This window comes from Salmo salar, chromosome 02, assembly GCF_965601325.2.
Source record: "Salmo salar chromosome 02, fSalSal1, whole genome shotgun sequence".
In the NCBI taxonomy this organism is placed as follows: Eukaryota; Metazoa; Chordata; class Actinopteri; order Salmoniformes; family Salmonidae; genus Salmo; species Salmo salar.
The window spans coordinates 77,681,668-77,697,500 of NC_138292.1; the positions used below are offsets into that span (position 1 = coordinate 77,681,668).

The following is a 15,833-nucleotide window of genomic DNA, read 5'->3' on the forward strand; positions in this document are numbered from 1 at the left end:
GATACTGTCAATATGTATCCTCCCATCCACAATGTAGTCTATGCTACTGAACTGATACTGTCAATATGTATTCTCCCATCCACCATGTAGTCCATGTTACTGTCAATATGTATCCTCCCATCCACCATGTAGTCCATGCAACTGAACTGATACTGTCAATATGTATTCTCCCATCCACCATGTAGTCCATGTTACTGTCAATATGAATCCTCCCATCTACCATGTAGTCCATGCTACTGTCAATATGAATCCTCCCACCTACCATGTAGTCCATGCTACTGTCAATATGTATCCCCCCATCCACCATGTAATCCATGTTACTGTCAATATGAATCCTCCCATCTACCATGTAGTCCATGCTACTGTCAATATGAATCCTCCCACATACCATGTAGTCCATGCTACTGTCAATATGAATCCTCCCATCTACCATGTAGTCCATGCTACTGTCAATATGTATCCTCCCATCCACCATGTAGTCCATGTTACTGAACTGATACTGTCAATATGTATCCTCCCATCCACCATGTAGTCCATGTTACTGAACTGACTGTCAATATGTATCCTCCCATCCACAATGTAGTCCATGTTACTGAACTGATACTGTCAATATGTATTCTCCCATCCACCATGTAGTCCATGTTACTGTCAATATGTATCCTCCCATCTACCATGTAGTCCATGCTTCTGTCAATATGTATCCTCCCATCCACCATGTAGCCCATGTTACTGTCAATATGTATCCTCCCATCCACCATGTAGTCCATGTTACTGTCAATATGTATCCACCCATCCACCATGTAGTCCATGTTACTGTCAATATGTATTCTCCCATCCACCATGTAGTCCATGTTACTGTGAATATGTATTCTCCCATCCACCATGTAGTCCATGCTACTGAACTGATACTGTCAATATGTATCCTCCCATCCACCATGTAGTCCATGTTACTGAACTGACACTGTCAATATGTATCCTCCCATCCACCATGTAGTCCATGTTACTGTCAATATGTATTCTCCCATCCACCATGTAGTCCATGCTACTGAACTGATACTGTCAATATGTATCCTCCCATCCACCATGTCGTCCATGTTACTGAACTGACACTGTCAATATGTATCCTCCCATCCACCATGTAGTCCATGTTACTGAACTGATACTGTCAATATGTATTCTCCCATCCACCATGTAGTCCATGTTACTGTCAATATGAATCCTCCCAATTACCATGTAGTCCATGCTACTGTCAATATGAATCCTCCCACCTACCATGTAGTATATGCTACTGTCAATATGAATCCTCCCATCCACCATGTAGTCCATGTTACTGTCAATATGTATCCTCCCATCAACCATGTAGTCCATGCTACTGAACTGATACTGTGAATATGTATCCTCCCATCCACCATGTAGTCCATGCTACTGTGAATATGTATCCTCCCATCCACCATGTAGTCCATGCTACTGTCAATATGTATCCTCCCATCCACCATGTAGTCCATGATACTGTCAATATGTATCCTCCCATATAACATGTAGTACATGTTACTGTCAATATGTATTCTCCCATCCACCATGTAGTCCATGCTACTGTCAATATGTATCCTCCCATCCACTATGTAGTCCATGTTACTGAACTGATACTGTCAATATGTATCCTCCCATCCACCATGTAGTCCATACTACTGAACTGATACTGTCAATATGTATCCTCCCATCCACCATGTAGTCCATGTTACTGTCAATATGTATTCTCCCATCCACCATGTAGTCCATGCTACTGTCAATATGAATCCTCCCATCCACCATGTAGTCCATGTTACTGTCAATATGTATCCTCACATCCACCATGTAGTCCATGTTACTGTCAATATGTATCCTCCCATCCACCATGTAGTCCATGTTACTGTCAATATGTATCCTCCCATCCACCATGTAGTCCATGTTACTGTCAATATGTATTCTCCCATCCACCATGTAGTCCATGCTACTGAACTGATACTGTCAATATGTATCCTCCCATCCACAATGTCGTCCATGTTACTGAACTGATACTGTCAATATGTATTCTCCCATCCACCATGTAGTCCATGTTACTGTCAATATGAATCCTCCCATCTACCATGTAGTCCATGCTACTGTCAATATGAATCCTCCCACCTACCATGTAGTCCATGCTACTATCAAGATGTATCCTCCCATCCACCATGTAGTCCATGTTACTGTCAATATGAATCCTCCCATCCACCATGTAGTCCATGTTACTGTCAATATGTATCCTCCAATCCACCATGTAGTCCATGTTACTGTCAATATGTATCCTCCCATCCACCATGTAGTCCATGTTACTGTCAATATGTATCCTCCAATCCACCATGTAGTCCATGCTACTGAACTGATACTGTCAATATGTATTCTCCCATCCACCATGTTGTCCATGCTACTGTCAATATGTATCCTCCCATGCACCATGTAGTCCATGCTACTGAACTGACACTGTCAATATGTATCCTCCCATCCACCATGTAGTCCATGTTACTGAACTGATACTGTCAATATGTATCCTCCCATCCACCATGTCGTCCATGTTACTGAACTGACACTGTCAATATGTATCCTCCCATCCACCATGTAGTCCATGTTACTGAACTGATACTGTCAATATGTATTCTCCCATCCAGCATGTAGTCCATGTTACTGAACTGACACTGTCAATATGTATCCTCCCAGCCACCATGTAGTCCATGTTACTGAACTGATACTGTCAATATGTATCCTCCCATCCACCATGTCGTCCATGTTACTGAACTGACACTGTCAATATGTATCCTCCCAACCACCATGTAGTCCATGTTACTGAACTGATACTGTCAATATGTATTCTCCCATCCATCATGTAGTCCATGTTACTGTCAATATGAATCCTCCCATCTACCATGTAGTCCATGCTACTGTCAATATGAATCCTCCCACCTACCATGTAGTCCATGCTACTGTCAATATGTATCCCCTCATCCACCATGTAGTCCATGCTACTGTCAATATGAATCCTCCCATCTACCATGTAGTCCATGCTACTGTCAATATGTATACTCCCATCCACCATGTAGTCCATGTTACTGAACTGATACTGTCAATATGTATCCTCCAATCCACAATGTAGTCTATGCTACTGAACTGATACTGTCAATATGTATTCTCCCATCCACCATGTAGTCCATGTTACTGTCAATATGTATCCTCCCATCCACCATGTAGTCCATGCAACTGAACTGATACTGTCAATATGTATTCTCCCATCCACCATGTAGTCCATGTTACTGTCAATATGAATCCTCCCATCTACCATGTAGTCCATGCTACTGTCAATATGAATCCTCCCACCTACCATGTAGTCCATGCTACTGTCAATATGTATCCCCCCATCCACCATGTAATCCATGTTACTGTCAATATGAATCCTCCCATCTACCATGTAGTCCATGCTACTGTCAATATGAATCCTCCCATCTACCATGTAGTCCATGCTACTGTCAATATGTATCCTCCCATCCACCATGTAGTCCATGTTACTGAACTGATACTGTCAATATGTATCCTCCCATCCACCATGTAGTCCATGTTACTGAACTGACTGTCAATATGTATCCTCCCATCCACAATGTAGTCCATGTTACTGAACTGATACTGTCAATATGTATTCTCCCATCCACCATGTAGTCCATGTTACTGTCAATATGTATCCTCCCATCTACCATGTAGTCCATGCTTCTGTCAATATGTATCCTCCCATCCACCATGTAGCCCATGTTACTGTCAATATGTATCCTCCCATCCACCATGTAGTCCATGCTACTAAACTGATACTGTCAATATGTATTCTCCCATCCACCATGTAGTCCATGTTACAGAAATGATACTGTCAATATGTATTCTCCCATCCACCATGTAGTCCATGTGACTGTCTATATGTATTCTCCCATCCACCATGTAGTCCATGTTACTGTCAATATGTATTCTCTCATCCACCATGTAGTCCATGCTACTGTCAATATGTATCCTTCCATCCACCATGTAGTCCATGTTACTGTCAATATGAATCCTCCCATCCACCGTGTAGTCCATGCTACTGTCAATATGAATCCTCCCATCTACCAAGTAGTCCATGCTACTGAACTGATACTGTCAATATGTATTCTCCCATCCACCATGTAGTCCATGCTACTGTCAATATGTATCCTCACATCTACCATGTAGTCCATGTTACTGAACTGACACTGTCAATATGTATCCTCCCATCCACCATGTAGCCCATGTTACTGTCAATATGTATCCTCCCATCTACCATGTAGTCCATGCTTCTGTCAATATGTATCCTCCCATCCAACATGTAGTCCATGTTACTGTCAATATGAATCCTCCCATCCACCGTGTAGTCCATGGTACTGTCAATATGAATCCTCCCATCTACCAAGTAGTCCATGCTACTGAACTGATACTGTCAATATGTATCCTCCCATCCACCATGTAGCCCATGTTACTGTCAATATGTATCCTCACATCTACCATGTAGTCCATGTTACTGAACTGATACTGTCAATATGTATCCTCCCATCCACCATGTAGTCCATGCTACTGTCAATATGTATCCTCCCATGTACCATGTAGTCCATGTTACTGTGAATATGTATCCTCCCATCCACCATGTAGTCCATGTTACTGAACTGATACTGTCAATATGTATCCTCCCATCCACAATGTCGTCCATGTTACTGAACTGATACTGTCAATATGTATTCTCCCATCCACCATGTAGTCCATGTTACTGTCAATATGAATCCTCCCATCTACCATGTAGTCCATGCTACTGTCAATATGAATCCTCCCACCTACCATGTAGTCCATGCTACTATCAAGATGTATCATCCCATCCACCATGTAGTCCATGCTACTGTCAATATGAATCCTCCCATCCACCATGTAGTCCATGTTACTGTCAATATGTATCCTCCAATCCACCATGTAGTCCATGTTACTGTCAATATGTATCCTCCCATCCACCATGTAGTCCATGTTACTGTCAATATGTATCCTCCAATCCACCATGTAGTCCATGCTACTGAAATGATACTGTCAATATGTATTCTCCCATCCACCATGTTGTCCATGCTACTGTCAATATGTATCCTCCCATCCACCATGTAGTCCATGTTACTGAACTGATACTGTCAATATGTATCCTCCCATCCACCATGTCGTCCATGTTACTGAACTGACACTGTCAATATGTATCCTCCCATCCACCATGTAGTCCATGTTACTGAACTGATACTGTCAATATGTATTCTCCCATCCACCATGTAGTCCATGTTACTGAACTGACACTGTCAATATGTATCCTCCCATCCACCATGTAGTCCATGTTACTGAACTGACACTGTCAATATGTATCCTCCCATCCACCATGTAGTCCATGTTACTGAACTGATACTGTCAATATGTATTCTCCCATCCACCATGTAGTCGATGTTACTGTCAATATGAATCCTCCCATCTACCATGTAGTCCATGCTACTGTCAATATGAATCCTCCCACCTACCATGTAGTCCATGCTACTGTCAATATGTATCCCCTCATCCACCATGTAGTCCATGATGCTGTCAATATGAATCCTCCCATCTACCATGTAGTCCATGCTACTGTCAATATGTATCCTCCCATCCACCATGTAGTCCATGTTACTGAACTGATACTGTCAATATGTATCCTCCCATCCACAATGTAGTCTATGCTACTGAACTGATACTGTCAATATGTATTCTCCCATCCACCATGTAGTCCATGTTACTGTCAATATGTATCCTCCCATCCACCATGTAGACCATGCAACTGAAATGATACTGTCAATATGTATTCTCCCATCCACCATGTAGTCCATGTTACTGTCAATATGAATCCTCCCATCCACCATGTAGTCCATGCTACTGTCAATATGTATCCTCCCATGCACCATGTAGTCCATGCTACAGAACTGATACTGTCAATATGTATCCTCCCATCCACCATGTCGTCCATGTTACTGAACTGACACTGTCAATATGTATCCTCCCATCCACCATGTAGTCCATGTTACTGAACTGATACTGTCAATATGTATTCTCCCATCCACCATGTAGTCCATGTTACTGTCAATATGAATCCTCCCATCTACCATGTAGTCCATGCTACTGTCAATATGAATCCTCCCACCTACCATGTAGTCCATGCTACTGTCAATATGTATCCCCCCATCCACCATGTAATCCATGTTACTGTCAATATGAATCCTCCCATCTACCATGTAGTCCATGCTACTGTCAATATGAATCCTCCCACATACCATGTAGTCCATGCTACTGTCAATGTGAATCCTCCCATCTACCATGTAGTCCATGCAACTGTCAATATGTATCCCCCCATCCACCATGTAGTCCATGCTACTGAACTGATACTGTCAATATGTATTCTCCCATCCACCATGTAGTCCATGTCACAGAAATGATACTGTCAATATGTATTCTCCCATCCATCATGTAGTCCATGTTACTGTCTATATGTATTCTCCCATCCACCATGTAGTCCATGTTACTGTCAATATGTATTCTCTCATCCACCATGTAGTCCATGCTAATGTCAATATGTATCCTTCCATCCACCATGTAGTCCATGTTACTGTCAATATGAATCCTCCCATCCACCGTGTAGTCCATGCTACTGTCAATATGAATCCTCCCATCTACCAAGTAGTCCATGCTACTGAACTGATACTGTCAATATGTATTCTCCCATCCACCATGTAGTCCATGCTACTGTCAATATGTATCCTCACATCTACCATGTAGTCCATGTTACTGAACTGATACTGTCAATATGTATCCTCCCATCCACCATGTAGCCCATGTTACTGTCAATATGTATCCTCACATCTACCATGTAGTCCATGTTACTGAACTGATACTGTCAATATGTATCCTCCCATCCACCATGTAGTCCATGTTACTGTCAATATGTATCCTCCCATGTACCATGTAGTCCATGTTACTGTGAATATGTATCCTCCCATCCACCATGTAGTCCATGTTACTGAACTGATACTGTCAATATGTATTCTCCCATCCACCATGTAGTCCATGCTACTGTCAATATGTATCCTCCCATCTACCATGTAGTCCATGCTACTGTCAATATGTATTCTCCCATCCACCATGTAGCCCATGTTACTGTCAATATGTATCCTCCCATCCACCATGTAGTCCATGTTACTGTCAATATGTATCCTCCCATGTACCATGTAGTCCATGTTACTGTGAATATGTATCCTCCCATCCACCATGTCGTCCATGTTACTGAACTGATACTGTCAATATGTATCCTCCCATCTACCATGTAGTCCATGCTACTGTCAATATGTATCCTCCCATCTACCATGTAGTCCATGCTACTGTCAATATGTATTCTCCCATCCACCATGTAGCCCATGTTACTGTCAATATGTATCCTCCCATCCACCATGTAGTCCATGTTACTGAACTGATACTGTCAATATGTATCCTCCCATCTACCATGTAGTCCATGCTTCTGTCAATATGTATCCTCCCATCCACCATGTAGCCCATGTTACTGTCAATATGTATCCTCCCATCCACCATGTAGTCCATGCTACTGAACTGATACTGTCAATATGTATTCTCCCATCCACCATGTAGTCCATGTTACAGAAATGATACTGTCAATATGTATTCTCCCATCCACCATGTAGTCCATGCTAATGTCAATATGTATCCTTCCATCCACCATGTAGTCCATGTTACTGTCAATATGAATCCTCCCATCCACCGTGTAGTCCATGCTACTGTCAATATGAATCCTCCCATCTACCAAGTAGTCCATGCTACTGAACTGATACTGTCAATATGTATTCTCCCATCCACCATGTAGTCCATGCTACTGTCAATATGTATCCTCACATCTACCATGTAGTCCATGTTACTGAACTGATACTGTCAATATGTATCCTCCCATCCACCATGTAGCCCATGTTACTGTCAATATGTATCCTCCCATCCACCATGTAGTCCATGTTACTGTCAATATGTATCCTCCCATCTACCATGTCGTCCATGTTACTGAACTGATACTGTCAATATGTATCCTCCCATCCACAATGTAGTCTATGCTACTGAACTGATACTGTCAATATGTATTCTCCCATCCACCATGTAGTCCATGCTACTGTCAATATGTATCCTCCCATGTACCATGTAGTCCATGTTACTGTCAATATGTATCCTCCCATCCACCATGTAGTCCATGTTACTGTCAATATGAATCCTCCCATCTACCATGTAGTCCATGTTACTGAACTGATACTGTCAATATGTATCCTCCCATCTACCATGTAGTCCATGCTACTGTCAATATGTATCCTCCCATCTACCATGTAGTCCATGCTACTGTCAATATGTATTCTCCCATCCACCATGTAGCCCATGTTACTGTCAATATGTATCCTCCCATCCACCATGTAGTCCATGTTACTGAACTGATACTGTCAATATGTATCCTCCCATCCACCATGTAGTCCATGTTACTGTCAATATGTATCCTCCCATCCACCATGTAGCCCATGTTACTGTCAATATGTATCCTCCCATCTACCATGTAGTCCATGCTACTGAACTGATACTGTCAATATGTATTCTCCCATCCACCATGTAGTCCATGTTACTGTCAATATGTATCCTCCCATCCACCATGTAGTCCATGCTACTGAACTGATACTGTCAATATGTATCCTCCCATCCACCATGTCGTCCATGTTACTGAACTGACACTGTCAATATGTATCCTCCCATCCACCATGTAGTCCATGTTACTGAACTGATACTGTCAATATGTATTCTCCCATCCACCATGTAGTCCATGTTACTGTCAATATGAATCCTCCCATCTACCATGTAGTCCATGCTACTGTCAATATGAATCCTCCCACCTACCATGTAGTCCATGCTACTGTCAATATGTATCCCCCCATCCACCATGTAATCCATGTTACTGTCAATATGAATCCTCCCATCTACCATGTAGTCCATGCTACTGTCAATATGAATCCTCCCACATACCATGTAGTCCATGCTACTGTCAATATGAATCCTCCCATCTACCATGTAGTCCATGCAACTGTCAATATGTATCCTCCCATCCACCATGTAGTCCATGTTACTGAACTGATACTGTCAATATGTATCCTCCCATCCACCATGTAGTCCATGTTACTGAACTGACTGTCAATATGTATCCTCCCATCCACAATGTAGTCCATGTTACTGAACTGATACTGTCAATATGTATTCTCCCATCCACCATGTAGTCCATGTTACTGTCAATATGTATCCTCCCATCTACCATGTAGTCCATGCTTCTGTCAATATGTATCCTCCCATCCACCATGTAGCCCATGTTACTGTCAATATGTATCCTCCCATCCACCATGTAGTCCATGCTACTGAACTGATACTGTCAATATGTATTCTCCCATCCACCATGTAGTCCATGTTACAGAAATGATACTGTCAATATGTATTCTCCCATCCATCATGTAGTCCATGTTACTGTCTATATGTATTCTCCCATCCACCATGTAGTCCATGTTACTGTCAATATGTATTCTCTCATCCACCATGTAGTCCATGCTAATGTCAATATGTATCCTTCCATCCACCATGTAGTCCATGTTACTGTCAATATGAATCCTCCCATCCACCGTGTAGTCCATGCTACTGTCAATATGAATCCTCCCATCTACCAAGTAGTCCATGCTACTGAACTGATACTGTCAATATGTATTCTCCCATCCACCATGTAGTCCATGCTACTGTCAATATGTATCCTCACATCTACCATGTAGTCCATGTTACTGAACTGATACTGTCAATATGTATCCTCCCATCCACCATGTAGCCCATGTTACTGTCAATATGTATCCTCACATCTACCATGTAGTCCATGTTACTGAACTGATACTGTCAATATGTATCCTCCCATCCACCATGTAGTCCATGTTACTGTCAATATGTATCCTCCCATGTACCATGTAGTCCATGTTACTGTGAATATGTATCCTCCCATCCACCATGTAGTCCATGTTACTGAACTGATACTGTCAATATGTATCCTCCCATCCACAATATAGTCTATGCTACTGAACTGATACTGTCAATATGTATTCTCCCATCCACCATGTAGTCCATGCTACTGTCAATATGTATCCTCCCATGTACCATGTAGTCCATGTTACTGTCAATATGTATCCTCCCATCCACCATGTAGTCCATGTTACTGAACTGATACTGTCAATATGCATCCTCCCATCCACAATGTAGTCTATGCTACTAAACTGATACTGTCAATATGTATTCTCCCATTCACCATGTCGTCCATGTTACTGAACTGATACTGTCAATATGTATCCTCCCATCTACCATGTAGTCCATGCTACTGTCAATATGTATCCTCCCATCTACCATGTAGTCCATGCTACTGTCAATATGTATTCTCCCATCCACCATGTAGCCCATGTTACTGTCAATATGTATCCTCCCATCTACCATGTAGTCCATGTTACTGAACTGATACTGTCAATATGTATCCTCCCATCTACCATGTAGTCCATGCTACTGTCAATATGTATTCTCCCATCCACCATGTAGCCCATGTTACTGTCAATATGTATCCTCCCATCCACCATGTAGTCCATGTTACTGAACTGATACTGTCAATATGTATTCTCCCATCCACTATGTAGTCCATGTTACTTTCAACATGTATCCTCCCATACACCATGTAGTCCATGTTACTGTCAATATGTATCCTCCCATCTACCATGTAGTCCATGCTACTGTCAATATCAATCCTCCCATCTACCATGTAGTCCATGCTACTTTCAATATGTATCCTCCCATCCACCATGTAGTCCATGTTACTGTCAATATGTATCCTCCCATCCACCATGTAGTCCATGCTACTGTCAATATGTATCCTCCCATCCACCATGTAGTCCATGCTACTGAACTGATACTGTCAATATGTATTCTCCCATCCACCATGTAGTCCATGTTACTGAACTGATAATGTCAATATGTATCCTTCCATCCACCATGTAGTCCATGCTACTGTCAATATGTATCCTCACATCTACCATGTAGTCCATGTTACTGAACTGATACTGTCAATATGTATCCTCCCATCCACCATGTAGCCCATGTTACTGTCAATATGTATCCTCACATCTCCTATGTAGTCCATGTTACTGAACTGATACTGTCAATATGTATCCTCCCATCTACCATGTAGTCCATGCTACTGTCAATATGTATCCTCCCATGTACCATGTAGTCCATGTTACTGTGAATATGTATCCTCCCATCCACCATGTAGTCCATGTTACTGAACTGATACTGTCAATATGTATCCTCCCATCCACAATGTAGTCTATGCTACTGAACTGATACTGTCAATATGTATTCTCCCATCCACCATGTAGTCCATGCTACTGTCAATATGTATCCTCCCATGTACCATGTAGTCCATGTTACTGTCAATATGTATCCTCCATCCACCATGTAGTCCATGTTACTGAACTGATACTGTCAATATGCATCCTCCCATCCACAATGTAGTCTATGCTACTAAACTGATACTGTCAATATGTGTTCTCCCATCCACCATGTCGTCCATGTTACTGAACTGATACTGTCAATATGTATCCTCCCATCTACCATGTAGTCCATGCTACTGTCAATATGTATTCTCCCATCCACCATGTAGCCCATGTTACTGTCAATATGTATCCTCCCATCTACCATGTAGTCCATGTTACTGAACTGATACTGTCAATATGTATCCTCCCATCTACCATGTAGTCCATGCTACTGTCAATATGTATTCTCCCATCCACCATGTAGCCCATGTTACTGTCAATATGTATCCTCCCATCCACCATGTAGTCCATGTTACTGAACTGATACTGTCAATATGTATTCTCCCATCCACTATGTAGTCCATGTTACTTGCAACATGTATCCTCCCATACACCATGTAGTCCATGTTACTGTCAATATGTATCCTCCCATCTACCATGTAGTCCATGCTACTGTCAATATCAATCCTCCCATCTACCATGTAGTCCATGCTACTTTCAATATGTATCCTCCCATCCACCATGTAGTCCATGTTACTGTCAATATGTATCCTCCCATCCACCATGTAGTCCATGCTACTGAACTGATACTGTCAATACGTATTCTCCCATCCACCATGTAGTCCATTTTACTGTCAATATGTATCCTCCCATCTACCATGTAGTCCATGTTACTGTCAATATGTATCCTCCCATCCACCATGTAGTCCATTCTACTGTCAATATGTATCCTCCCATCCACCATGTAGTACATGTTACTGTCAATATGTATCCTTCCATCTACCATGTAGTCCATGTTACGGTCAATATGTATTCTCCCATCCACCATGTAGTCCATGTTACTGAACTGATACTGTCAATATGTATTCTCCCATCCACCATGTAGTCCATGCTACTGTCAATATGTATCGTCCCATACACCATGTAGTCCATGCTACTGTCAATATGTATCCTCCCATCTACCATGTAGTCCATGTTACTGTCAATATGTATCCTCCCATCCACCATGTAGTCCATGCTACTGAACTGATACTGTCAATAAGTATTCTCCCATCCACCATGTAGTCCATGTTACTGAACTGATACTGTCAATATGTATTCTCCCATCTACCATGTAGTTCATGTTACTGTCAATATGTATCCTGCCATCCACCATGTAGTCCATGTTACTGAACTGATACTGTCAATATGTATTCTCCCATCTACCATGTAGTTCATGTTACTGTCAATATGTATCCTCCCATCCACCATGTAGTCCATGTTACTGTCAATATGTATCCTCCTCATCCTACCATGTAGTCCATGTTACTGTCAATATGTATCCTCCCATCCACCATGTAGTCCATGTTACTGTCAATATGTATTCTCCCATCCACCATGTAGTCCATGTTACTGTCAATATGTATCCTCCCATCTACCATGTAGTCCATGTTACTGTCAATATGTATCCTCCCATCCACCATGTAGTCCATGTTACTGAACTGATACTGTCAATATGTATTCTCCCATCCACCATGTAGTCCATGTTACTGTCAATATGTATCCTCTCATCTACCATGTAGTCCATGTTACTGTCAATATGAATCCTCCCACCTACCATGTAGTCCATGCTACTGTCAATATGTATTCTCCCATCTACCATGTAGTCCATGTTACTGTCAATATGTATCCTCCCATCCACCATGTAGTCCATGTTACTGAACTGATACTGTCAATATGTATTCTCCCATCCACCATGTAGTCCATGTTACTGTCAATATGTATCCTCCCATCCACCATGTAGTCCATGTTACTGTCAATATGTATCCTCCCATCCACCATGTAGTCCATGTTACTGTCAATATGTATCCTCTCATCTACCATGTAGTCCATGTTACTGTCAATATGTATCCTCCCATCCACCATGTAGTCCATGTTACTGTCAATATGTATCCTCCCATCCACCATGTAGTCCATGTTACTGTCAATATGTTATTATATGTTCTTCAACAGTGAAATAAAAGTTTTACACACGTTCTCCCATTACTCAATTTGAAATTGAAAACGTTTCTAGAAGAGCAGGGAAGACATGTGCTGAAAAGTCATTGTCACACAGAGTGGGGTGTGCTAGCGGGACAACGGTGTCTCATCACCAGACACATCTAGATTTTACAAGGCTGGCACAAGCAGGTCCCACTCCACGCAGCAAAGTCACTCGTCTTCAGTGGGCGTCGCTCACCAGTGCACCACCCGTCCCGAGTCGGGCCTCAGCTTCTGGTTGAACACCTCGCTCTCTTGCTCTCTGCTAAAGATCCTCGTCGGTGTATTCCGGTTCAAATAAATAAGGCTCGGCCCCAAATTCTAACATTTCCTTTTTGTATTCGTAGTCAGACATGTCGGTAGCGTTGCGGTTTGAAAGGAAAAATAACTAGCTAGCTTGGTATATTAGTAACCGCCAGCTGTGTGTAATTACAGCAGACACCTTATTGTAGATTAGTAACTGCCAGCTGTGTGTGTTTTTAGTTATTTGTATCCGCCAGCTGTGTTTTTACAGCAGACACCTTATTGTAGATTAGTAACTGCCAGCTGTGTTTTTACAGCAGACACCTTATTGTAGATTAGTAACTGCCAGCTGTGTTTTTACAGCAGACACCTTATTGTAGATTAGTAACTGCCAGCTGTGTTTTTACAGCAGACACCTTATTGCAGACTGGAGTGTGCTTCTGAACCACGCCTCCCTAAGGGTTTGGGAACGAGGAAGTACACACATGCGCGTGCATTGAAATATCTCTTTAGTTGAACAAAATAGAATACAACGTTGTAGCTGAAGTTCAGAATGACACAACGTCATGTGTACAACATCTACAGACCTGCATTACAACACAGAGCTTTGTCCTTTATAAAAGGACATATCTGGGTGTTTTTGGAGTCTTTGTTCGTGTTTTTTCGGGACCCCATATACTACATGAGGATGAGGAAGTGATTTGCTCAGGTTTCTCAAAAACATGTGAAATCACATGGACCCTTCTATAATATGCCATTTACATATAAAAAATGTGAGATTTGGTTATAAAAAAGGAAACTTCTCCTTTAAATGAAGTCCTGAATCTACATGCTTTGTTCTAGTATGATTCTGACTCTCTCACACCTGTGTCTTCTTGGCGGTGATGGGAGTTTTAGCCTCTTGCTTCAGTTTGCTGTCCTGATGGGAAGGGGCCGGGGAGTCCGGGAGGCGGAGCCCAGGACGAGAACCGTCCAATAGCTTCACATCTGATCCTGCAGGAGTCAATTGATTGGTTAATACAGGTGACCTATTCACTGTGAAGAAATTCTAAAATAGACACTCTACCGTTGAGGCAGAGAGACACACAGACAAATCTCTCCCGCTCTCTCCCTAACGCTTCTTACACACACAGAGCCAGGTGTGTGTACTCACTGTGTGTGTGTTTGTTGTCTTGTGGTTTGTGGTGTCGCTGGGTGGGGCTGAAGGGGGAGGGGGGCAGCACCGGGGAGGGGAGCGGCTTCTCCTCTTTCACCCTTTGGTTCTGCAGTGAACACACAGGGTTAACACACACACAATGTACAGTACACAAACACACACTGTACACACACACTCTCTTTGTGTACTCACAGGTTTCTTGGGCTGGGAAGGGGACTGTCTCATTGGTGGGAACTGAGGCATCTGGGGAGAATGTATCATCAGAGGGGAGGGGCTCTCCCTCAGAGGACCTATCACAACGGGAGAAACACCAGTATGGAAATTAGAGGTCTTCACGGATATACCCTAACCTGATTACCTGAGATCCAAACAGTCTGAAAATATGTCAAATATCGACCAGATCCAATATTATATTGATGAAAATAAATATCCTCTATATATCACATTTGGTACACATGGCAGTTGGTTCAGTCAAAATAATAAATCTCTCAAGTCAAAACAGTTCTGCTGGCTTTGAGCAACAATAAAGACCCGTTTGTTATCTGATACAGATCCGACCCAATTTGGATCCGATTCTCCCTCATCTTGGACATGCTTTGGGTCAGATCTGGTCCACTTCGGATCCGAATTGACGTGGATATATCCTGTCTGTGTCGAACGGGAAATTTCACGGA

At 42.2% G+C, this 15,833-nt stretch overlaps 1 protein-coding gene across 1 annotated transcript in view; it reads right to left on the reverse strand.

Moving 5' to 3' along the window:
* The window catches only part of LOC106594040 (bromodomain-containing protein 3), a 71,032-nt gene that overhangs the window by 16,186 nt on the left and 39,013 nt on the right, over positions 1-15,833 (reverse strand). The window contains exons 17-19 of the mRNA XM_082969486.1: positions 15,352-15,449; positions 15,157-15,265; positions 14,869-14,996 (exon numbers count right to left, since the gene is read on the reverse strand). Of these exons, the coding sequence (XP_082825612.1) occupies positions 14,869-14,996; positions 15,157-15,265; positions 15,352-15,449 (335 nt within the window). The remainder of the gene's footprint in view (positions 1-14,868; positions 14,997-15,156; positions 15,266-15,351; positions 15,450-15,833) is intronic.